At 38.7% G+C, this 27,092-nt stretch overlaps 1 protein-coding gene across 1 annotated transcript in view; it reads left to right on the top strand.

Moving 5' to 3' along the window:
- Window positions 1-402: 402 nt before the first annotated feature.
- NKAIN3 (sodium/potassium transporting ATPase interacting 3) overlaps window positions 403-27,092 on the top strand; it is a gene marked incomplete at both ends in the record, with an annotated part of 591,633 nt that continues 564,943 nt past the window's right edge. The window contains one exon of the mRNA XM_080938561.1: window positions 403-456. Coding sequence (XP_080794687.1) covers window positions 403-456 — 54 coding nt within the window. The remainder of the gene's footprint in view (window positions 457-27,092) is intronic.

Genomic DNA, 27,092 nt, shown 5'->3' with positions numbered 1-27,092 from the left:
CGCGTGACCACACAAGCTCACACACCAACCCAGACAGCCCACCGCACTTTCCAGACGCCCACCTCCTGCACGCTCCCCTCCCCTAAAAGACATTCACCCACTCACCAGCTGTAGCCTCTTCCATCCCCCCGCCCTCCTCCCGGCTCCCCCTCCTCAAGAAGCCGACCCTCGCGCTAGGAGGTAGGGACCCCCGGCAGACGCACTGCACGGGCGAGCCGCACTGACCTCCGCCCGCCCTGCACGCAGATTAACAAAGGCGGCGAGCCCCAGTCGGAAAGCGGAAAGCTGGCTAAGGGGTCCAGAGCCTGCACCCAGTGGGAGAGCGAGCAGCGCGGGCTGTTCTGAAGTCGCCTAAGCTCCCAGATCTCTCCAAAGCGGCGCTGCTGGGACACTGGCCGCACCATGGGCTGCTGCACCGGGCGCTGCTCCCTGGTCTGTCTCTGCGCACTGCAGCTGGTAAGTGGCCAGAGCGTTCGGGTCTGGAACCAGTCCGCCTTTTGGAGTGGCTTTTAGGGATCCATCCCTGGATCCGAAGCTCCGGGCTAAGGACCCGGGAGCTGGTGGAGCGCATCAGAGGGATTCCCCCACCCTCTCTGTCCCTTACAGGAAGTCAATGCCTCCCTCCTGGTAGCACTTGCCCGCAGGGGGGCGCGGTCTGACTTCTGGTCTCACTCGCTAGGGTTCACTGCGCCCCCACCCGGCGTTGACACACGGACAAGGTGGGGGGAGGGCTGGGATGGCGCTCCAGGAGAGAGGATTTCGCCACCCCTCTGTTGGACACCTGGTTTGTGGACCCTCTGCAATTCTACTTAAATTATGCCCGAGCTCTTAGCGCGCTGTTATCGGGACAGTTTTCTGGAGACCGGTTGTTGTTTGGTTAGAAGGTGCTCCTGGGGCAGTGAGCTTCTGAGAGAGCTGCAAGCTCACCTTTCTGGCCGTTCTCACTTTCAGCAACTGGAAGTCGATGATGGAGGAGTTGAGTACTCCAGGAACATGTGGCTGCGCTTGGGAGCCGCAAGTTCAGCCTTTGCCTTTTCAGTTCCGCTTTTGATTTTCTTGGAATGCTGCATGTTCAGGATGCCGGCGAACTGACAGCTGTCTTTGGGGAGTGAACAGTGCAAAGGAGCGAACAGGGCTTCAGTTTGGCTTGGCCCCTTGCCAGGGAGTGAGTGCAATCTGAAGTTGGGAACCTGGGTGAAAAGATAAAAGACTGTTCTGATTCCGAGCAAATCCTCTGGGTCCTTTGGTTATCAGGGTTGACTAGGAGTTCTGTTTCATGGTCACCAAAAGTCAAAGCTGCCATCTCGGGTGCCTGACTTTTGTGAGCAAGATTGTAGTCTCCCCAGCCTCACCTTGTAGGTGCTCCCCTGCTCTTCCTTTCTTTGAAGCATTGCTTTTGGTTGGTTTTGTCACAAATCACAGAGGTGTATGTGGTGTGTTTTGACAAGGCTTTCAGCGAACTTTACCTAATGGTGATAGCTCTTGCGGGGTTCATTAACTGGAGAAATAATAACGCCGTTCAGTAGTTAGTCCTTGTTCACTGGAGGTTTTTAAACATCTTCACTTTTCCAGATGAATCCAGATAGGGTTGTTCTTCACTGTATTTTCTTGAATTACATAATTTAAGACTTTTACACGAGCATATTTTCTCTTTACATTGGAAGAAAAAAAACCACCAAAAGATAATTTATACAGTGATTTTAAAATAAATAATTAAGTCGGCATTTGAATAAAAAGAAACCGCAATAAATTCAGTCAACCCTGGTTTCTCTCAGGCTGCTAGTAAGCACACTGGATTGTGTGACCCATAGGCATAACTTCAGTGTTACATTCACACAACACACCAGGGTTTCACACATATTCATCAATACAGCCATGATTTAATTCACCCATTTCACCAATTTGCCTATGAGGAACTAGGAGTTTTTTGTCTTTTTTTTTCTTTCCAAAGTTTTAGTATGGTGGAGGCAGAGACACGATCATATGAATTTCATAACTGGATCTTAAACAAAAGAAAGCTTTGTGTAGCCCAGGTAAGAGTTTCTATGTCTATGATAAGACGTTTAAAAAATTCATAACACAACATCAGGGTGGAAACTCAAGATAGGAATCTGGAAGAGGAGGCTGAAGCAGACACCTGGGGGAGAGATGGGTGCTTACGGGGTTTCTTCCATGGTTTTCTCCACCTGATTTCCTTTAAAAGCCCAGAACAACCAGTCTAGAGGTGTCGCCTCCTCAGTTAGCTGAACCCTCCCACATCCATCAGTAAATAACAGAACATACTATAGTCTTTCCCACAGGCCAATCTGGCTGGGGCGTTTACTCAGCTGAGGTTTTTCTCTTCTGAAGTGATTCCAGCTTGTGTTGAGTTGACAAGAAAAACTAGCCTGCATGCTTCTCTACCACATTGTCACATTAGTATATGAGAGCATAGTTTATACGAGTAGTGCTGCCATGGGGGGAAAACACAATAATTCTTACTATAAATTACTTCTGGAATAATTTCTTTTTTGAGGCCGACAAGCTCTTGCCTTTATAGTTTTGGTGTGAATACTGTTTGATATTTTTGTTTGACTTGAGGGGAAAAACAGACACTCAAACAAAATTGGAATTTCATCATTGCTATGACCAGATTTCTCTTTCTGAAATGAATAATAATTTTCAGGCCCTAACAGATTGTTTATGAATTTCTTTTGACAAAGTAGAGGCGACATACACCACATCCTTGTAATTATAGTATGCGCCACTGCAATATGTTTACTGAAAGAAGAGACTTAAACAACTTCAAAGGCACAGATAAAGAAGAATGTAGTAAAATAACTAGGAAGAATATTTTAGTATTTATGTTTTGGATATGATTTATTTAATCTTATATATTTGATTTACAATTATGGTTATATTTGGTAACTCACTTACAGAAATCATGAGCTTTTAAAAAATAAGCCCACTGAGCCTGCTCCAGCACTGCACGTGAACAGACTCTGAGAGTTTTAGTGCATTTCACACTGAACACAGCTACCCTCTTGCTTTGGTCTACTCTGTGAACTCTTGGAAGATGAAGGTTATGAAACCTTAGCAAGTGCTGCTATAAAGAGGGGGTGCCGGAAATTCACAAAGTAAAGATAAAGAGTCATCCTCAGACCACTACCCAGACAGCCAGGAGCTCCTCTAAAACCAAAGAAATGGAAGGGGTTCTGTGACCTAATTCCTTTGCACATGAACATCATTCTATCCAGAGTAGAAAATATGTGAACTTGCCATTTTCTAGGTAACTAATGTTGCTGAATTCTGATTTGCAAAATCTGTCCTCTATCTTCTTTCTGCTACTGTGACTAGTTACCATTTTAGCCTTTTCTCCATGCAAGCTTATGTGCTTTCCCATAGTTTATGTTTATGCCCCAACTCTGCCAGACCCAGATGAAAGAGAATGAGTAAATAAACACAGGAGCACAGAACACTTGGTGAAGCGATTTTTCCTCAGAAAGATGATTGGTTACGATTCCACCCATGTCTCAAGTCAACAACAACAACAGCAGCAAACATCTTATCTAAAGACACTTGGTGCTGTGTGTCTGTATAATACCAAGTATTCTCTTATCAGGTATGTAGAGTCCAGAGCTAAAAAGAACACCAGAACATCTGTAGTCACCATATTTAAATGAACCTTAAACGTGTTTATTAAATTCTGCCATTACCTACATATGGCATTTCAGAAGCATCTTCTCTGAGCTGCCCCAGGAAAGTGCTGAACACTCTATGACAGGAATGGCTCCTACAGAGTGTGAGTCATTGTCCACCAGCACAGTCATCAGACTCAAGGGCATGTTCATTAAGACTTGCCTTGTCATTACTTGGAGAAGTTATTATATTTTATACCCGTTTATGGTGAGAGCCATATTTTTTGTCAGAGCTGGTAATCAACCCATTAAAAGTCAAAACTATGACAGTATGTTTATAGTCACAGAAACCCCAAGAGGTTTACCCAAACAAGCAGCTATTAACATATAGATAGGCTGTATGTTTTATTTTGGAGAACATCTTCCCGCAGTTAAAGAAGATGAGCATGCACTTGCTGACAGCGGAAGGAAAGCTGCAAGGTTTTCTCTTCCACCCTCTAACTATCTTGTGAGCAGAGCACCTGTGGCATTCAAAAGCACCCCCACACCCCCCAAAAAAACCTGTGTATGGTCAGTGGGGATGTATCTGTGTGAGTTTTGAATTAAATCTTGGGAAATGTACTGCTTATCTTGCAGAAATGTTGGACAGTCAGTATGGAAACTCACTTGTTCTATAAAGTAGATGTAAATAAAAATTCTGCTTTTACATGATTTTAATTTAAATAGCTCTCTTTTTTTTTCTGTGCAGAAGTATGACCTTTTGAAGACCATTTTATGAGTATTGAGGCTCTGCCTGATGCATGTCTGACTGTCCATCAGGTGTTTACATTGTCTTCTAAGGCCAACAATTTCCTGAAACTGGAGTTACAGATATTTTTGAGCTGCCACAGGTTTGCTGGGAATTGAATTCTGGTGCTTTGGAACAATAGTCCGTGCTCTTAACTACTGAGCCACCTCTCTAGTCTAGTAATGTAATTCTTAATTTTTGTTGTCTTTATTTTATTATTCTGGTTCATCTTATAAAATTTATAGAAGGTTAGGAAAATTTATTTATGCCTGACAATGAGACTTTGGGATTGGTGTAGAAATCACCTTTCATTAGTCAAGGCTGAGAGCTAACCTACACATCAAGTACAGAAGAATGATCTGTGCTGTTACAAAATATGGGGTCCCAGGAAATACTTCGAAGTAGAAGGGGGATTGGGAAGAGAAAAGAGCAGCAGGAGTGAGGGGGTTCGACAAAGGATTGGCTATAGCAGCCTGAATATGGTCAAAATGCATTCTATGTATAAAACTGTCATGAGACAGGTTTAGTCAGGATTCTCTAGAGGAGTAGAACTAGGGGAAATTTGCACAAAGAGAATGACATTCAAACAAAGAGGAAAATGAAGGGATGTGCAACAGTTGACATTACTGGGATAGGACGTCAGTGAGCCACCTCGTGCTAGCACATGCTGAAACTGCAGACAGTTCATCAGGAACTAGAAAGAGGCATGGTGCTTCCTACCAGTATCGTGGGCACTTAACTCTGCTGAACACTTGTTCATGTACTTTTGGTCTGTAAGTCTGTAACTTTATGTTTTTAAAACTTTCTGTCTCCCGAGAAGCTCTGTCAACAGAGGAGGATGCTCGCAGCAAACCCTCAGACTGAGTTGAGGTCCCCAGTGGAGGAATTAGAGAAAGGAGTGAAGAAGCTGAAGGGGTTTGCAACCTCATAGGAGGAACAACAGTACCTACCAAACAGACACCCCTAGAGCTCCCAGGGACTAAACCACCAACTGAAGAGTACACATGGCTCTGCTCAAAAGATAGCCTTGTTGGACATCAGTGGGAGGAGAGGCCCTTGACCCTGTGAAGGCTTGATGCCCCAGTGTAGGGAAATGCCAGGGAAGGGATGCTGGAGTGGGTGGGGTATGAGGGAGCACTCTCATAGAAGTAGGGAAGGGATGATCCTATAGGAGATTTCTAGAGAGGAAACCAAAAAAAGGGGGGGGGATAGCATTTAAAATGTAAATAAATAAAATATCCAATAATAAAGGAAAAAATGTAAAACTGCTCCTACACCTCAGGTCGAATTTCTGTTCAGTGGAAACAATCATTGTTCAAATAAATTTTTTACCTATTAAAAAATAATAAAACAAACAACCAAAAAAAAAAAAAAAAAAAAAAAAAAACATTGTTCATTGTGATGAGCTGGGCTTGAGAAGTTGGCTCCAGGTTTCCTTCATAGGGGTAGTTGGACGGATCAGAAAGGAGCTGGGTCTCTAGGCTGACTTCCAGACTCTGAGTGCACTGTCCGTGTTAAGTTCCTAAACTCTACGACTTTACACATGTGTTGCTCTACCTTGGTGACTTCCTGAATATCAAGCAATGGAATTAGTCTGCAGGACTCCTAGAGTGTTGTGTTACATTTCTAAACAGGTTTATTACTGAGACACGTGGCATCCAGATTGTGTGAGTTAATTTCAGTGTGCTTTCTCTATGTAGTCTGAGCTATTACATTTGAGCCATATCCCTTAGGGAGGAGCCCAAATAGAAAGACAGGTCAGTTAGTGATGGTTTATTACATGGCAGGACTGCTGTTGTAGTAGGTATGAGGTTTCCCTTACCACTTCTCAGTATCTTCCTGTGTCTCTGTGTCTTTGTCTTCTTTAAGTAACTGTCCTCAGGTTTCATTATACATGGCTTAAAGGTTTACTTAATGCTAACACTCTCTGGATTTTTCTCCAATATTCACTAGTATTCACTAGGTTTAGACCCTCTATATGAAGTCGACGAATGTTCTTAATTTTACTTTGCAAACTGAAGTCCTTATTTTACTATTATTTTAAATTGTCAAATACTACTTTTTACAATGTATGTGAACATTTTGATGTAGGTACAGGGTGGGGAGGATTTTAAAATACAGAATTAGCACAATTTGTTTGGAGGTTCACACATTTAAAACTGGGTTTCTCAATATTTAAACACACTGTACACATCATTAACTATAGCCACCATGCAGTCATCTATCTCAAACTAAGAACTTCATGGTACCAACCTGAGATTAATTCAGATATATCTTCCTGCTGGATAATTATCAGAAAATTTTGAATATGTCATAGTGTAGGCCTCCTGACAAGCAGATTTATATTGTCATATCTTTTCTTTTTCAAGCTCAACATACTGATTACATGTTTTATTTTGTTGGTTTAAACCTATTTTATGGTTATTTTCTTTCCAAATCCTTTGTATAGCTTCCCAGTCCTGCCTATGGACGCACTGCATTTGTCTTCTATGTGGTTGCTTATTCTTAATAATGCTAAAATGATATCAGCATAAGTCCATCAAAAGATCATAATATTTTTGCTTAAAGATACCAGTTGCCTTAGATAACCCAGCAATACAGAATCATTTTTCACTTACATAAATCTCTATCTCCTGTATCACAGGGACAAGTGTGTGTGTGTGTGTGTGTGTGTGTGTATCCCTATGCCATTTCATTTTTTAGGAAGTACGATTGATTTTAAAAGTAATGTCCTCAACTTTAATTAGTTATTTTTCATATAATTGCTTTTATGAAGATTTTTGTTCTCCCTAAGAACAATATCCTTATCATAAATTTGTAAAATTTTTCTCTTAATATAATCAAGTCATTTCTGGAAGACTAATAGACATACTGATATATCACAGGTGAACTATGTTCAGGAAAGGTTAATGACAGACAAAGCAGTGCATGCTTTAATAGTAAATATTACTGAAATCCTGTGTCTCAGTCTCTTCAGAGGGACTCTCAGTTTTTATTGTTTATTCTGGCAGAGTGGCCTAGTGAATCTGTTCAACTTCAGGTACTTCCTGAAGTTGTTTTGAGTTGTTTAACTTTCTGCTGAGCGAGCTTTCCCTACAAGATAAAATGTTTCAGCCTCAGAGGAAACTGTTAAACACACCACAGCAGAACTATGTTTTTCCCCAAGGATCATTCATTATCAGTGATTAGCAGTGGCTGCTAAGGGAACACAATCATTACCCATAAAGCAAAATAGTTTAATGTTTTAAATTTGGAATATTTTGCAAAGGTCTAAAATAAAATGGGAGATGTGCTGCGAATACCTTGTCAGAGAAATGCCATCTAGCTATGGCATAGTATACAGTAGACATTGACGTCACTACAATACAATAAATGTAGTTGGATACAGTGACATGGGCTGGGAAATATGTTACCTTTGATACAGCAAGAAAACTAAAAGCTGTTCATTTGGAGAAGAAATACTTACCAAAAGGAGTGGTAGATGAGACTCAGAACTGGAGAGCACAGGGGTTGGCATTGGATCCTATTGCAGTGATTAGGTAGATGACTTATACTAATTATTTTCCATTTGTTCCTCAATGATTTCTCCTTTCTTAAAAATATGGTAGGGTCATTCCTTAGAATGTTTCCCATGACTAATGATAAATATTTAAATCCTTATGGAGAAGTAAATGTTGGGTACCTTTAACCTACACTTTCTACTGGACTTTGCATTTTAAATGCTTCAAGCAGGCATTCAGTCTATTTTTCAGTAACACATCTCAGATCAAGATCACAAGGTAACTAGATTTTAGCAGTTACTTTCTTGTATAAGAATTGAGCCCAACCAGCTTATGTTAAGGTGTATATAATGCTGAGAGCCTCTCTATTTCCCAGTAAGAAGTAACACATTTATATTCTGCTATTGATCATTATTTAGTATAATAAATGTTGCTAATTAGGAATCCATATGCTAAACAGGCTGATTGGTAAAATCAGTTAATCAAGGTACAAAAGAAAGCCCTGTTCTTGAGCTGTTTCTTTCACTAATAAGTACAAATGAAATGATCATAATTAAGATGATCATAATTAAGATTATATATATATATATATATATATATATATATATATATATATATATTTGCAGATAAAGTCTTGCTATGTAGTCTAGGATGGCTACAAAACTTGTGATGATTCCTCTGCCTCGTGAATAGTGGCAATGCAGATATGCATCTCTACACTGAGTTTCTTAAACCTAAACACCTAATGAAAAAAATCTTTAAAATTATGGTTTATACGAAGAAATCTATTTTAAAATTGTCTTTAGTTACAACACAGAAATCCACATGCCTTCGTAACAGAGGAATCTCTTTCCCTAACATCCTTCTCCCAATTTCTACCCTTTGCTGTTAACATTAGCATTTTTCTAATTTTCCAAAAGTGAGCTTAGGCACTTCTTCCAGCTGGGTAGAGTTTACAGTGAGGGTTTTAGAAATTTTATTAGCCAACTTTTAAATACTATTTTATCAAAAACTTAACTATGTGAGCTATAACAAAATTTGGCTTCTGCTGCAGACTACTCCCCTTCTTTCTCCTGCTTCTCCTCCACCAAGGAGCAGTCTGACCAGAGGAGTCCCCAAGACAGACAGTCATAGCTCCGTGTTTAGCCTGTGGGGACTTGGTCCTGGCCTCTTAGCCCACTGCCCAGAGTCCCAGACTCTTGTAACCAGGCCGACCCTCCTATCATGACCATCCCCGTCTCTCCCTCTTCTGCAGGCAACTGAAGCAAATGGATATGAACTTCATCTGTGAAAATATTTTTCCTTCCGTTTTTTGTTCCATTTGGGGGTTTCTTTTTGGTTTTTATATTTGATTGGTTTGGTGAGAGAGCTGCCTAGGGTTCAGGGGATCCCCTTCATGCGGAGGCGCTCCCTCTCTCTTATTCTGTGTGTCTCACATCTTTTTCCTTTCCAAAATCGGGATCCTTCATGTTGAGCCAGCCTTAGAAAATAGCGAGAATTTAACCTCTGCCAAAAAATAAAAAATAAAAATGAAATCACAAGGAGTAGAACAAATTCTATAATTTTTTTTCATTTTTTCTTCTTTATTTTTTGTTATAGTACAGAATAGTTTATTCCGGTCATGGGAGAGTTAAGAGGGCGGTAGAGGCGGGGGGGGGGGGAGTAGAGGAGTAGAGGCCAGCAATGAGCACGTGGGAGAGAGGGGGGTACTTTTTTTTTTTAAGCCAGAGTTGGAACATTCCTTGGACCAGGTGTGGGTGTCACAGGTCCCTTCTGCTCATTTTCCTCTGTCTCTCTTTCTCCCTGCCCCCACTCTTCCCTGGCTCCTTCCAGTACCAACCCCAGGACTAGCCTGGTATATTGTCATCTGTTGAAGATGAGATAAAGTATGAACAAAACAAATTGTATGACAGTTTTTACTTTGTATCGCTCATTTTTAACTTCACAAATAAATGGTAACAAAACCTCAAAAAATATTTGAAAAGGAAAGTAATGCATATTCAGAAATCAACGTGGCTATCATCTAGGTATTACTTTATATTTACAGCACTATTGGGTAGGATTTTTGCATAGAAGCATGCACTTTGCAGAAATTTTGTCTAACTTTTGCATCTAATGACATCATATTGGTAGCAAAAGTTTTATTATAGAAGTATTATCATATGTAAGCATACAAATGTCACAAATCAGGCTGCCCTGCTGTCTTCTAGAGCCAGTTATTAAACATTTACTAATACACCAGCAGGCAAAGTCTTTGATCAGAAGGCCAGTTTTCTTTCTATGAGTAGTTACTGATTTAGGAGCCTTTAATTAATTCTTCATGCATCTAATTAATGTAGTATCTTATTAATACAAAAATATAATATGTAGTGTAATATGTGCATTACATCTTGAGTGCATGTATAAAATTATCCAAGAGTAATAGACAAACTTTTATTTTTTTAAAAATTGCACTAATTACTCCCTTTGCAAGTCAATTTCTCATCTCTGTAAAGTGTTTATACACTTTACAGTTCTTTGGGTAAGTCAGTAATTGATAATGGATCATAGGTTTTCTTCCTAAGCCACCAGCTAAAACAATACTCCTTTCCCCATGAGACACTCATTTCTACTTATTTTGTATTGACCGGTTCCCATGAGCAGGGACTAACTTCAATACACAGTGATCTTCCTGCATTATTGACCCTAATTATTTTTTCCCATGAGGTTGTCAAGGAATCAACATCAAAAGAATTTAAATATCTTTTTAACAACACATCTGGCTTTTCAGGCTCAAATGAATTACTATATTCCATTATTTCCACATTAAGTAGTAAATGTTCAACATTATAAGAGATTACAAGAAGATTATTTATTTAAGCATACACCAAAAAGCATTTAGTATATAATACTCATTGTCTAATATTTTAAAAGAAGTAATTGATATAACATGATCTCAAATCTATGTGCATCAGAAATTTCTTTAATTCATTCTTTGAGATATATTCATGAGACAAATATTACTATATTATTAGTCATAGACAGAAAAACAGAGTGGGAGAAAATTATAGAGTGTATTGAAGTAATATAATTTTTATTTTTACATTTCTAATGTATTTAGACATACAATGTTTTGAGGTATATCACAACATGTAGAACTGTAAAGAGAACTCTGTGGAATGTTGTGTCTGCATTAAAATAAATGGCTCATGCCAAAGATGTTACACAGGAAAATTCTTTGAACAGCTGCTTCCTCACATGAATGGTGACTTTTAAAGTGTGGCGCAGGCCACCTGAGTCCCAAGTAGAGATACTGAGCTCTTGGAAACAACTTTTGTTTAGTTTGCGATTTCAGTAGAATGTAGTTTTTCTCATTAGTGATGTCATATTTTAGGGTCTCTCAGGACATACCCTGTTGCTTTTGAAAGAAAAGATTGATAAAATACAAGCTATCTGCAGATCAAAAACTCTCCCCTTTTTGCTTGCTCCATTTTCTCAAACAGATGAACAACTTCTGGCAAGCTTTCTTGCTGCCCGTTATAACCCATTTTCCCACTGGGACCTGTAATCACGGTGTCTTCCCTCTTCCTAAAAGTTTCACTAATCCTCTTTTTGCTGTCTGACAAGGGCAGCAAGAAAGCTTGGCCTTGGAGAGCTCACATACTGAAAAACCAAATGCTGTAACCACAGTATTGAATGGATGGCTTAAATTCAGGCCCTCTTAGAGAGAAGCATTAGATGAAGGCTTGGAACCATTAAGAGCCTGCCAAGATCCCCTAACAGCCTTTTCATCTCGCAGAGAGATGTGGTTGGAAGTGTGCAGATGGAGCTGTCCTCGGGGATGCTTCCCATGTGAGCCCTGTTGAATCATTTCACAAGTAGGAGACTTAATGTTTTATATCATTTCAGAGACCCTCCAATGTAGGCAGATCCTTGGTCATGTATTATTCATATGTCAGTTTGGCTAGTCCAGAGTGTCTTTATATGTTTTTAACTCCTTCACTACTAATGGTGATTTTGTTAGAAGAAATATGTTTTAGGGACTTTAGTGTAAGAAATATTATGATTCAAGTTTCATTTTTCTTTCAGAACCACCTAAAATGTAGAGTACTGATTTTTCTTAGCATTTTTTTTATAACGGAGATGAACTGTCTTGGCATTTGAAAACAGATCTGTATGAATTTCACTTCATAAAAATTTAGTTTAATGCATTTAGATCATTTGCATATTTGGAAGACCAGGCCAAGGTATTTTAGATAAACATTACATCTTAAATTTCTAATTGTCACAAACAAATTTGATTACAAAGTACATATAAAAATAAAAGATAGTTGTTATTACTAATAAAACATTTAAATGCTCTTAAAAGAGTAGCTGTTTTATAAATATAGCTACATTTCTTTGGTCTTTGGCATCATTTTTAATTAAGAAGTGATCAAAATTTAGATTTGGAGTTACCAGTTGCTTTCCATGACATGGATAATGGAAAGACAATAAGAATCTTTCTCTATAGGCTAAAGAATACCCTAGTAATGGTCAACCAATGTGTACCACATACTCCAAACTGCTTAACTGGGAGCCACCTTTGTGATGGGTAGTCTAAAACAACATGAAACCACCTCTGTAGCAAGCAGAGAACAGCTTTGAATATCTTATCACTGTTCGTGAGTAGGCATATGATAATAGAATTAGGTTGACATTAGAAATAGATTGTTGATGAACTAAATATGAGTGAAAAGAGAGCAGTAAAGTAGGACAAATTTAATATGCTTCATTTATATCCCTAAGGACTACAGACACTGAACATTTGTACAAGTCCTTGATATTTGGGTTCTAATTTCTGTCCCTCTCAAGTATTTGGGAATGATGTTTGGGGATGCATTTCATTATATACTAACATATAAACTCCAATTTGGTTAGTGCTATTATTTTATAGAACAGCCTAGCCATGATGATCTGAACAGTAATGAACTCCAGACAAAAGATGAGTCAGCGATATTGTATTTTATACAGCAAACATAGGTTTGCAAACTTGCTAGAGACCTATATAGCAATTAACAATGCATTCTCAACAAAGGAGGGGTGGCTTTTTATTTCTTACGTTGAAGTATTATGAAATATTCAGTCAAACTTAATTAGAAATGTTATTTTGGAAAGACCTTCAGTTGAGAAGGAAAATGGAGGAACATGAAGACTGATGGTGAATTATTAGAATTGAAAGGAGATGTGTCAGAACACTAATAAAATTATCTCCCTGCACCCTTTGCTTCAATCTTTTTTCTTCACCCATGGTTTGAGTTGCTAAGCCAGTTTGGTCAGCATCATGTTGCTTTTAGTTCTTAGACTGTTTTTTAGTGAGACATTAAAGAATATACGCGAATTCTTCCCCTAGAAGTGGGGAGAATGAGGAGGAGTAACAGTAGAAGGCTAACTAGAGGAACTAGGTTCCATTTGCACTTTACCAACAACAGGGTTTCCAAGCTTCCTAAGGAGTTCCCAATGTTTTACAGCTGGTTAAGTAGTGATTCCTCTCTATGTTATAGGGCTATTCAGATAGATGGATAATAAGGCACAATTGAAGTTATGTTTGTACCATGCTCAGCTCTGTCTGCCCTGCTGCTCACTGTATAGTTTCTTTCTGCAGAGAGGAATGCAGACACACAGGTGGCTACACTGAGTTTTGATACACTCACTTTCATCCTACAGCTGCCAGCTGTGGCTCGATGTGTCTACTTGTTCCCTGAGATTCATTGCACGGATCCTCGTGCTCAGGTGGTAGCAGCCTGGCAGCAGCCTGGCCCTGGGATTTCCCTTATCACTTGGATTTCCTTGTGTGTGACAATTTAATGGGGGCTTTTGGAGGCCACCTGGAGCAGTGTTTCATGATCTGTCCTTTCCCACCCATAGGGCTGAGGAAGGAGGCTGTGTAATTTCCAGTACAGACATTTTTCTTTGAGAAAAGTAGCATCAGAAACCTATAGCTTATCATGCATGTCACAGATGCAATGGATGCATAATAGGTGGCAGCACAGAAAAAGAGTCTGACATTAACTCAGAGTGCAAGTGATCACCTATTAATTGTCTACCTCCCATCTCATTATTTACTATTGCTACCTTGGGCTTGGAGTTGATACATGCATCATTCTACAGCTCCATTGATTATTCTCTTCTTGTAAGTTCATTGTGGTGACTACTTTGTAATTATCCTTTCCTACAAAATAGGAGGAATAAGCAAAATCTATAACACTTGTACCTTAAAAAGATGTGTTGTCTAGCTTGTTGACTATGTGGTGATTTACAAAATAAAATATAACAGATATGCTTGTCCAAAAAAAAAATTAATGAATTGTTACGAGTGACAGCATGCAGTAAACATTTACACTCAAACAAGTGTCCCCTATTTGTAAGTCAAACATTTTTCTATTTATACATTTCTAAGGTAAATTTGTATAATAATTAAGTGAATTCAGATGTGAAATTAAATATATTTTATTCTTTATTTATGCATTCAGGCTGCTTACTTTTTTAATCACTTAAAATATCTTAAGTTTTCAGCTTGGTATTGGAGTCTCTGGAAAGCTGTGAATGGGATGGGGTGCTCTTAGAGATAAAGCTGTTCAGAGCACTTAGGTGGAAACTGGGCTCTGTGCTGATGCTCTTGTGAATGATCCAGGGATTGATACACTATGTAACTGTGAAACAATTCAACTTGTAACAATGTGCAGCACCTCCTGAGTTCATACTAAGTGTTGATGTATCTGGACATTGGATGTTGGTGAATTCATGTAGGAAGTATGTCACCCCCATTTTGGGATGTAGTCCAGGACATTTCATAGCCCATAGGCTGATTGAAATTTAGCTCTGCTTTGCTTCAGAGTGAGCCAGCTCTTCTGGTACTTCTTTTCTTGATCCATTTCTTCTCTGCTTACCCTGATCTTACTTTATCTTACAGCCCCATCAAGTCCAACTCTCAACATTCTGCAGTTGTTTGCAATTCTTTATATAGACTTGAAGACTCCTGGAATTTGCCCCTATCCATCTTAGCATGCCTGTTGTTTTTGTTCAGCTCGTGTTTCTGATATTCCCAGGAAACACAACCTAGCAGGATCTTAGTTTCTGACTCTTAGGATCTATGCCTTTTCTATAATGTTCCACAAGTCTTAGGTGAATGGGTTATATTGGAGATGTATCCCTTGGGACTGGGCTCCATAACTCTGCATTTGATTGGTGTGGCTTTCAGCTATAATAGTCTCTGTTCTAAAGAAAGGTTTTCTTGATAAAGGATGAGGCCCCCAATTATCTGTACTTATAGTAATGTGTGCATGTGTGTGTGTGTGTGTGTGTGTGTGTGTGTGTGTGTGTATGTGTGTATACATACATATATATATATATATATATATATATATATATATATAATTTGCATTTCAAAATTTATTTCCCTTCATGGTTTCCCCTCCACAAACCCACTATGCTATCCCTCTCCATCCTGCTTCTACAAGGGAGTTCCCCAACAACACATCCACTCCTGCCTCACTACCCTAACATTCCCCTATGCTGAGTCATCAAGCCTCCACAGGACCAAGAGTCTGCCCTCCTACTGATAACAGATAAGGCAATCTTCTGATTGGCTACAAGCATCCATGTCTGTATTTGTCATGCTCTAGCAGAGCCTCTCAGGGGACAGTTATACCAGGCTCCTGTGGAAAAGCACTTCTTGGCATCAGTAACAGTGTCTGGGTTTGGTGTCTGTGAACGAAATAAATCCCTAGGGGGGACAGTCTCTGGATGGCCTTTTCTTCAGTCTCTGTTCTACTCTTTGTCTATGCATTTTTTTAAAGACAGGAGCAAATTCTGGGTTAACATGTTTTGAGATGAGTGGGTGGCCCCATCCTTCAACCAGGGGCTGTACCTAACTTCTGGTCTCTATATGTTCTTTCTCCCCCTTTGTTGCCTGTGCCTTGGACTACTCTCTGCTGGACTCTACCTGCCTCTGGGGGTTGTGGGTGAGTTGGTGCAGAGTCAGTGATACAGACTCTGGGAGCAGGTGAGAAATGCTGCAGCCAGCTCATCTGAGCACTGCTGCCAGCTCCTTTAATACCCTTCACCTATGTCCCCATTGGTCCCTAGAAAGTGTTTTTTCTAAACAGCATTTCCTGATTGGCTGGCATTGTTTGCACTGGCAATTCTTGGTCTCTCAGGAAGTCCTCAATTAAGTCCTCCATCAGGAATGCTGATATCTCAGGCAGTCCCCATTTAGGTCCTTTCTCAGAAAATGCTTTTGAGGCTGCATAGCCCCAACTCTTTACATAGAGGCAGCCCTGACATTCCTGCTACATATCTATTCTTTTGTTTTTATATTTTGACATCCTAGTGGACGCCAGGTTGCCATTGCCTCAAAACTGTTGATTCTACCTTGAAGGGTTCCTAGTACTTGTCTTAGGTTGTCCTTTCTTCCAGGATCTTACCCATCATTGACTGCCAATCAGCAAAGATATATCACCTTAGAGGCATGTCACTCAAAGGGGGGATGAGAAACAACCTACATGATGGTCTCACAAAATTCTGATATCCATGCTTTGATAACTTCTGTGTGTGTGGGTGGCACAATTGGGTTTTTGGAGAGCCATCAGCACCTGGAGGGTCACCTTACTTATGGAACGCTCTCTGGAGATATGTTTTGAAAGACACTTAAAAGTAATTATTAGTATGACAATTCCTCTCATCATAGCATATATGGCTATCCATAACAGGCCAAACAGCCTCTTAATAGTGTCCCATTAAAGAGGCCACCCTTTTGGGGAGTAAGACAGCATAAATCAAGAAATTTAGAGGGGCCACAAAAGTCCCAATTGCTCATAATGGGGTCATATCATAATCTAATGTGATCTCTGTTGACGAAGGGAGTAATATTGGAAGCATCATGTGAGGAAAACCTTCACATTCCAAGTGTGAGGTTAGATGACATGTACTGGGTTGTCTCCAGTGAATTTTACATCGCTCGATTACATAGCCCCATCTGTTTTGATATGATTGAGAAGGCATACATGACAAAATGTGGCCACAGCTTGTGCTACAAGTGTATTCACCATTCTTTGAAGGCCAATAACAGATGTGTCTTAAGAATCCTTTTGAATTTCATTGCACAATAGTTTTTTTCCTTAGTTGCTGAAAATTAAGGGAATAAAAGAAGGTCATAAAAAAACCCAACTTTAAAAATATAGTTTAAGACCATGATCTAATACAATACATATTCATTAATAAAGTCACAAAAATATTGATAAGAAAAGATTTATTGGTTTAGAATCTAATAATGCTTACCAGGGTTCACAATGTCATTGGACTTTCTGGGGTTGCTCTGGTCTTCTGTCCTGTTTTAGTGTTTCAATGTTTCAGTAGATCTAATCTCATGTTTTCACATGGAAATATTCAGCTTCAGAAAAAAAATTAGTATCTGCAAAAGAGACCCATCTCTTCCATCTGTCTTTTCATCTGAAAAAAGTCTCCATGTGATTGATGTAGACTGTTCTCCTTATATCCTGCATGATCTCAGCCACAATATTACACCCAAGTCCTTGGAGCACAGCCACTATAGTGTTCTTTCAATAAAATCTCCCGGACAATGGCTATTCTGCACAATCCCTGAAGATTTCCTGTGTCTGAGGATCATATTTCAGTAAATATAGACACTTAGCAACAGCTACACATAATCAGTTCATATTTTATTTCTACTGCATATGACTTCACTAAGCATTGCCAGTGTCATCTCTTTTTTACTGTCAGGTAAAAGAATACATGAAAGATTTTAGCACCTTTTCTTGTCCAAGGTCACTCCACTAGGTAAGCAGACCTTGAATTTCAAATCTACCCCAAGAATGTCCAGATTCATGCTCTCTTCAGTGTGCTTCAAAGGTTGATTGCTGGTGTAGTCTAATTGGGTAATTCTTGTATGTCTGTATGATGTCAAAAGCCTTTTCTGAATAGTTTTCCAGGAAAATTTGTTTGAAAGATAATTTTTCATCATAAGAGTTAAGCAGAACTCATACTGTTTTCTTGAAACTATGATTAATGTCTATGACAAGCATCTGTCTTGCCATTACATTCATGACAATATTTGTCATATAATGAAGGTTTTCATTTAATCATCTGTTTGTTCGGGTACTTTCAGTTTGATGAGAAGAAATGTAAGTAAATCTGTTTAGATTTATCTCATTTCCCCCTACTAAGCTGTTTGAAATGGAAATTTTTGTTTCTTTGGGTATTCATGATTCAGTTGTGTCATGCAATGCTTTTCTGCAAACTGTCTTACCAAAAGAGGTTTTTGCTGAACCAGACATATGAGAGGATGCTTTTCTGAGATCAGACATGTGGTGTTTTTCTGGAAGCTGCCTGGAAAAAGAGCATATGCTTTTTTTCTGGATAAGATGCTTGATATGACATATCATGTTTGGAAAAGATAACACAAGAGACAATGGATGGCACTCTAACATTGGCTCTCCTTGCCACACTTCGATAGTCTTCATTAGACTTTGCTAACATTGGTCCTTATTGACATTGCTATGGCATTGGTTCACCTTGCCTTCTTCGTTGAAGACTTAGAAGAAATGAACCAAGGAAGTTCTTGCAAGGTCCATGTGGACTCAGACCAATTGGTAAATCCTTGTGTTTTTTCAGGATAGAACTATAATTGCTGATTCATGAATGGTGTCTGCAAGTGACCATTGCTGATCTGTGTGAACTGAATTGCTGACATCCTGTCAGAGAATATTGGAATTACCCCCAAAGAACTATTTATAAGCAGGTCCACATACTTCTTTGTCCTATGAAACTTTCCCTTCATTTTTTCAGTTGTTAGTCTGCTGTAATTTTAATTTCTAGTTGTTGTTTGTGGGTGGTGGTTAGATAAGAAGCTAAAGCATTTAAGAACCCTTATTTAAATAGGTTTTAAAAATATAAGATTACAGATATTTTCATAGGTGCCTATCTATGAGACAGTAGTGTGACTGTACAAATGTTTAACTGGTTGTAAGATTCTCTGTTGGGCCATTGGCATCTCCATACTCAGGAGAGCTTGGGGCATGCTTACCTCCACCAGAAATTCTACAACTAACTATTCAAGGAGAACAAGTAATTAATTAGAAAGCTGTATCTAAGAATGTTTTTCTTTCTTTCTTTCTTTTTTTTACAGAATATCCATTTTTAATTTTTATTGCCTACTCTCTATAAATATATATATGATGGACTTTGATGGTTTTGAGACTCCAATTATTTCTTTTTTTTATTTGACAATTCTATTTTTATTTTTCTTCAAATTAGATTTCATCAGGTTACTCTCTATGTTTTCTATTTTTTTTCTCTTACAAGTTTATTTTTTTAAAAAGACAGATACATGTACACATTTTTAAAGGCATTTTGGCATAACACTATATGAATATATTTTTGTCAGTACTTAGTTCTTTTAGAGGTTTGATAGTGTGCATTGAAATCTTACCAGTTACCATAGGCTTAAAGTACATGTAGAACAGAGTATAAATGGAAATAGTCAGAGTTTTCTTGGTGTGTATATATTAAACATAATGATTTTTGAATACCAAAAACTGCCACAAGGCTATATTCTTAGCTCTTAGATTATTAATTATTTAAGGTCCAGGAGTACCACACTCTGAGAGGGTGCTATACACTTATTATTTTCCTAAGAAGGACTTCACTTTTTGGCCTTTTTTTTTCTTGAGCTTCATATGGCCTGTGAGTTGTTTCTGGGGGTATTCAGAGTTCTCTGGGGTTGTATCCAATTATCAGTGACTGCACATTATGTCTTTTCTTTTGTGACTGGATTACCTCACTCAGGATGATATTCTTTAGATGCATACATTTTCCTAGGAATTTCATAAAGTCATTGTTTCTAATAGCTGAGTAGTACTCCATTGTGTAAATATACCACCATTTTTGTATCCATTCATCTACTGAAGGACATCTGGGATCTTTATAGCTTCTGGCTATTATAAGTAGGGCTGCTATGAAAATTGTGGTGCATATGTCCTTATAGTATTTTGGAGGGTCTCAGGGGTATATGCCCAGAAGTGGAATAACTGGGTCTTCGGGTAGGACTATGTTCAATTTTCTGAGGAACCACCAGACTGATTTCTTAATTATTTTGTTCTAGCATTTCATGTCTTAAAAGTGGAAGGAATTGTGTAACTTTTATTTTTCTCTCTTATTTTCCCAAGGTTCCAAGGTTATTACTAACATTTGTTTAGATATACTACAACTTCCTACTTCTGTTCTGTCTCCATATACACATCCCAAATATTTATTGTCTTCTCAGACCATACTCATCTTTTTCACCTTAAAGACAAGTTAATGAAGAACTAACAGAATTCCATAAAACTAGTTAAGAAATTATTCCTTATCCTAAAGAGTTATGAGAATTCTTAGAAATTATTTCTGGTGGTAGATATTAAAATAGATACTTACTACAGGAAAGATGAATGCTATACCACAGAGCTAGACCACCAGCCTAAAATTATTTTCAATTTTATGTTTAAAGGATTATCTAGCATAATTTATCAAACAATAAAACTTGAAGTGTTATATATTTTTAATAAAATGCTACAGAAAAAATTATTTTATAAATTTACCATAATATAAATATCAATTTTTATATTTTAATTATATAATAATTTAATTTAATAATTTAAATATTATTTTTAAATGCACATAATATATAATGCAATATTTATTAAACTTACCTAAATTTGAAGCTTGCTATTCCTTATCTTTTGATAACTTTTCAGATGAAAAATTAAAATAACTTTATTAAGGCTATATTATAGTTATGCTATGTAGAAATAAATCTCAAGGGTGTTGCATGGTTAGAAAAAATTTTCTGGAGATGTATAAGGTGAATTGTGAAGGCTTATTGTGTCAATTCTAGTTTTTATATTTTCTAAAACTACCACATATTATATTTAGATTATATATACTTTCCCCTCCTCCAAGTTTTCTCTAATTCTCCTACATCCCAATCTACTATACCAATATTTGACTTCTCTCTCTCTTTCTTTCTCTCTCTTCATATATATACAGTAAAGGCAAAAAAAACAACAACAATAACAAATTAAAATTACAGCAGACTAACAACTGAAAAAATAAACAAAAATCAACAAAACAGGAAAAACATTAAGAATAAGATCAATGTGTTGCAAAGAGACATCACTGGACTTCAGAGATAGGCCAATATAAACAATTCTTGTGTCTCAGATCATTCTGCTTTCTATCCTTTGCCCATCACAATAACTGAGATAGGGTGCTCTGAAGTCTCCCTGCTCTTCAGACTAAGTACTGATTTTCTGCCTATTGAATTTTGACAATTGAAATAATGTTTTTTTTCTTTTTCATTTTTTCAACACTATATCTTGATTGTTTGGGAATTTCACACAGTTTACCCCAATCACATTTCTCCCAAGTCTACCCTCTTACCCTTATATTTCACTATCAAAAAAGAAGTAAAAGGAGGAGGAGGGGGAGGAGGAGGAGGAGGAGGAGGAGGAGGAGGAGGAGGAGGAGGAGGAGGACGAGGACGAGGACGAGGACGAGGACGAGGAGGAGGAGGAGGAGACAACATCAAGTCCAACTGTGTTGTCCATATATTCATTGAAACATGGAATGGGGAAACATCTGTGGCCAGCCCCTTAAAGATAATTAAGCCCTTACCCATCCCTTGTCAGAAGATATAAACTGTGAAGAGTTGTACTTCATCATATTTACCATACTTTAAAAAGGACTGTTTTCAATTGCTTTTAGTCAAGACTTTCATGGGGGGGGGGAGGTTGTTGCAGAAGTTTTCAATGTCATTCACGCTCAACTATAAGTCTGCAGTTTTTCATGCCATTGCAAAAGAGACTTCCTTGCCTATAGCAGCCAACAACATCACAGATCATTGACTTCCATATGGCTTCTGGAAACTGCACGGAGCATGAACTTCAACATGGTCCCTGGTGGCGACACTTACAATAGATATTAACATGGTTCCAGAGTGGATGGGACATCAACATGGCTGCCTGTAGTAGCCTGTGGAGGTCTTTTGAGGATGTTTAATCCAGAAAATGAATTGTTGTCCATCTCAGACATCCTGCCCTTGTTCAGATCATGTGGCTGGGCAGTGTGTTCCGGGCTGTACATGTGTGAGTCCAGTCTGCTGCACAGCATCTTGGCATTCTTTTTGACAACAACTTGCTCCCCTATTCATTATAGGAAGGAACACTTCACAATGAAGTGCCACAACTAAGTCTCCAGTTTTGCCTTTCTCCACTGTGTACCATTTCTCTATTCTGCTATCTTTCCCACCACTCTAGCACATACTTACTCATTGAAGCGGTATTGCAAAATGCAATGTGTCATACCATATGTATATATATACATATATATATATATATATATATATATATATATATATATATATATATATATATATATATATATATGGTCCAAATAGCTTTTGCCCACAGTCAAGGTGTTCTTGTGGCTCGGCGTGGTCTCTAGGAGCAGGATCCTTCAGCACCCTAGATTGCTGCATGTCTCCATCTCTCTGGCCTTGGTGAAAGGCCCCTACTGGCTCACCTGACCTGGTAAGGAGCAATAGCTGCTCCAGTGCCTGCTTCCATGCTTCAGTCCTGGTATGCTGGTCTGAGACTCCCAGGAAATGAGGACCACTCTATGAGCTACGCCTTGGTTCTGCAAATACACCACCATCTAGAATATATTTGTGTGTGTGTATGTGCTTGTGTGTGTGTGTGCTTGTGTGTGTGAGTGTGTGTGTGTATGTGTGTGTGCGCGCGTGTGCGTGCCTTCATGTGAGTGTTATTGTGTATGTGTGTGTAATTTAAAATGTTCTTATAGCAGAAATTACAGATGTTCTGAGGGTACATTTAACAGAGATACAGCCATTCTCCCTGATGTTCTTATTTTTTTTGCCAAACGGTAGCACTCCAGTTTGGGCTCAGGCTTGCGTCTGGCATTTATGGTGGCCACAGCTCCTCATAGCTGCCCCAAGGGTGACAGTGAGGGAGAGCTAAATAATCATTTTTTATTAAAAAAATAGCATGGAAAGTTCATTTATTGTTAGAGGAATGCAATATTTATTAATGTCCAGTTAAAGATTACATTACAAAAGCCAGAAATTTTAATTACTAGCAGCTGGGTTTTGATTTATGAGCACAGTGATTTTCTATGCCATTTTCAATAGGAATGGTTACAATTGTTTATGCTAATCAGGATTTTAAAGTCATTTTGATTCCTTTTACCATTGAACTCTTCCTGTGTTTTACTTACAATGAAAGTGAAATGGATACTTCTGAATTTTAATTCTTCTACTATTCAGGAGTTTTACTATATTCTACCCACTTTCCTTCTATATTCTTCCTCTTGGCATGTGATTTTATTAAATGTTAATAAGTGAACAGTTTAATTTGAGCTAGATTTCAGTTTTGATAATGTCACATATTATATTTTAGAAGATATAATAAAACTAACCATAATTGAAAGTTAAGCATAAACACTGTTGAAATGAGCAGAAGCTTGCTATGATAAAGCAAGAATAACTTAGCCACACTTGAAAATGAAATCATCCAAGGAATCTAGGTGGTTACTAGTTTATAATTGAACAGAGGGAGGTGAGTATTTCTGCGTACCTTAAAAATTAACTGTGTGGCCTGGGTAGACCTGTGGAGATGGGTAGGAGTTGGAGGGGACCACCTTACTGATGACTGTCAGTAACTCTCTTCTACTCTGCCCACTCTCCTCTAGCTGCCCAGTGTTGCAGGAGTGTCTTCCCTGCCTGGGTAGTTACTGGTCTCCAGTTGTCATGAGGACTGACTCATTATGTCTTATGATTGTCACTGCTCTGACAGGAAATTTGTCAGCTCCTCTACAACTATAGAGTCAGTCTTAGCCTTAAGAAAAGTTCTCTGACACAAACCTTTTTGTTTCTGGTTAGAAACTAAAAATAAATAAATAAATACATAAATAAATAATAAAAAGGAAGAAAAGAAATTTAAGTTTTTCCTGATAGAAAAGGGATTAAGGCAAGTTAACAAGGACTTAGAGTGTATCTTTGAATAATGTTAACTTTATTCTTAAAAATCCCTCTTTAATTGCCTCTAGAGTTGTGCTTCTGAAAAGGATGAATTAACTCTCTACGGGTAAATTTTACTTAAAAAATAAAATCTAAAGTGGGGCACAATAGAGGAGGCAGTGGTCTTTCGTTCCAGTGTGGGCAATATTGGACTCTGTTCTTGAGAGAACGGAGACTCTACATACACTTTCCTAGCATGTACCAAAATATGGACTCTGACTGGAAAGTGGTTGTCAATACAATGTTAGCAATGTGTGGAAGGCATAAAGATTCAATCCATGAAGGGAACAGAGATCGATAGCCACTTAAGGAGGAGCAAAGATTGTTATTCTGTATTAAGAAAAAGGCCATACTGCTTAGAGTGAGACTCCTGAGCCCTAACTCAGCAAGGTTACTTCAAGAGAGGTTTGGGCCTTGTGGCCCTGGAAGTCTTGGTGTGGAACAAAGTTAAAAAAAAAAAAAAAAACCTTCCCCTAGTAGTAGTCAAACAACTTGTTCTCCTAACCTGATGCTAAGGAGGAGGGATTCGTCACACCTCAGAGTCAACGTCACAAGGCAGAGTGGAGTAAGGATGGAGAATGTGCCTATCATATAAAGCATAAAACTGACCTTGCTTCCCAACCCAGTTCTTCTGTCCCTAGTAAAACTGTCTGGTGGAATCAACCTTAATGCCCTTCAGAAAGCATCAACTTGACTCAAGTTCTGTATGCCAGCACACAACACACACTGTCTAGGAAAGAATAAAAAGCTTTAAGAAGATATTTTAAGAGCCAGGACAAGGCGTGTGGTTCATATAAACAGTTCTGAAGACAGTCAGGATTTGGAATTAACAGGCAAGGGCTTAGAAACTCAGTTATAAGTGTTTTGTGATTTTTAAAGAAAACATGGTAATAAGGAATGAACTTAGACAGAAAATTCAGCAGAGAACCTATGGTAAGAAAAGGGCAAGGTACAAATTCTGAAAAATTACTCTGAAATGAGAAATCAGTTGTCAGGGTTTGGTATCAGACTGAGTGTGGAAAACCTAAAGAGTTCCCAAACCTAAAGTTAAGACTTTAAAGTATAATTTAATATTCATATCACATTCTAAAGTGCTTACATACTATCATACTATATATTTGAAAAGGTTAGGATATGTGGCATTACTAGAGATGTGGCTTGCTTGGAGGAAATAAACAAATCAGTACATCACTGGGGGTGGGCTTCGAGGTTTCTGTTTTTTTTGTAATATTCACCTTGCATCACACTTACTGCTTCTCTCCCAGTGACCCTTCCCACAATCATTCTCCCACCTCCCCTCCCGTTCTGTGACCAATGGAGGAGACATGAGTCTCCTATCACCCTCCCTTGGACTTCAATATTTGTGAGGCTAGGTGCTTCTCCTCCCACTGAGGCCAGACAAAGCATCCTCGCCAGAAGGATAAATCCCACACTTAGGCAACAGCTTTTGGGTTAGCACCTGTTCCAGTATTTTGGGAATCATATGAAAACCAGCCTGTACATCTGCTACATAGAAGCTGAGAGGCCTATGTCCAGACCATGTATGTTTTCCTGTTTGGTGGAGCAACCGAAGGTCTTAAAACTCTGAGAACACCAAGGGTCCAGGTTAGTTGACTTTGTTGGAGTTCCTATGTCCTTGGAGTCCCACAATCCTTCCTTCTATTCTTCCCCAAAAGTTCCCAAACTCCACTCATTCTTTAACTGTGGGAGTTTGTGTCTGCCTGATTCAGCTGCTGGGTTGAGTCTCTTAGCACAAAATGTTTCTGTCTGCAAGCATGACACCATGTGATTAACATTATTAGGGTTTGGTGCTTGGCCATGGGATGGGTTTTAAGTTGGGATTTGATTTGTTGACCAGTCTTTCAGTCTTTTCTCCATCTCCAATGCCTGCATTTGTTGTGGACAGGATAAATTGTGGGTAGGTTGATGTCTCTATCACTCCAATGAAATTTCTGCCTGGGTACAGAAGGTGGGATATTCAAGTTCCATATTCCTAATGTAGTGAGTCAGAGCTAAAGTTACCCACATTGACTCTTGAGCACCTGTCTCATCTCAGGTCTTTGTTTGGTCCTAGAGATGCCTCTCACCTCCACACCCCTGTAAGTTTCAGATTTCCAGTAATGTTCATGACCATCTGGATATCTCTCCTGTCCTTCTCCATACCTGATCTTGAATCCCCATTCCCTTCCCCATCACCCCTCCTTTCCAGTCCCCTCCATCCATCTACCTCTATTTTCCCTTCTAAGTGAGATTCAAGCTTCTTCAATTGGGCCTTTTTTTTTTTTTTTTTTGTTTAACTTCTTGGGGGTGGTCTGTGGAGTGTAACATAATACCTGTATATTATGGATAATATCCACTTATAAGTGAGCACACACCATGCATGTTTTTGTGACTGGGCTACGTCACTCCGAATGATGTTCTCAAGTTCCATCCATTTTGCCAGGACAAGGCAATCTCTCTCGGCTACTGAAACAAGGTATGGCTCCCAGTTACCACTCTAGTCTCTGCTTGCTGCTGCTGCCATGCTCCCTATGATGGTAGTGGACTAAACCTCTGAGACTGGAAGCAAGCTCCCAATTAACTGATTTATTTTATAAAAATTGCCTTGGTCTTGGTATTTCTTTACAACATTAGAGCACGAACTGGGGACAAAGGCAGGCTATCTTTTTTCCAGGCCTGACTTCTTATTTTTTTTTTTGTTGTTGTTTCTTATTTTCCTCTGAGATTAATTATTTCAGGAACAAACACACATAGCCTCTAAAGTATTTTCAGCTGCTCAGTATTGGTAACAGTTTGGCAAGAAAAGTCATGACACAAACATGGTTAAGGATCTCAGTGGTCACAGATCAAAGACCATGGGATCTCAAGATGGAGTACAAAATGACACAGTTGGAACCATATTGATTGAGTACCTGCCTAGACAAAGAATCTGGAATGCTGTCTTTCTTAATATCTGATGTAATGCTTAGTAATTCTAAAGAAGACTATGGGTACAAAAATTACTTAATTTGAAGTCGCGACATTAAAGGGATAGGTAGGTATTTTAAATGTATAAAATGTTTTTAACATATTTTAAGTGT

The sequence above is a fragment of the Micromys minutus genome, assembly GCF_963924665.1.
Source record: "Micromys minutus genome assembly, chromosome: 26".
Lineage (NCBI taxonomy): Eukaryota > Metazoa > Chordata > Mammalia > Rodentia > Muridae > Micromys > Micromys minutus.
The sequence above is the reverse complement of the archived record's forward strand: the minus strand, read 5'-3'. Positions and strand labels throughout refer to the sequence as shown.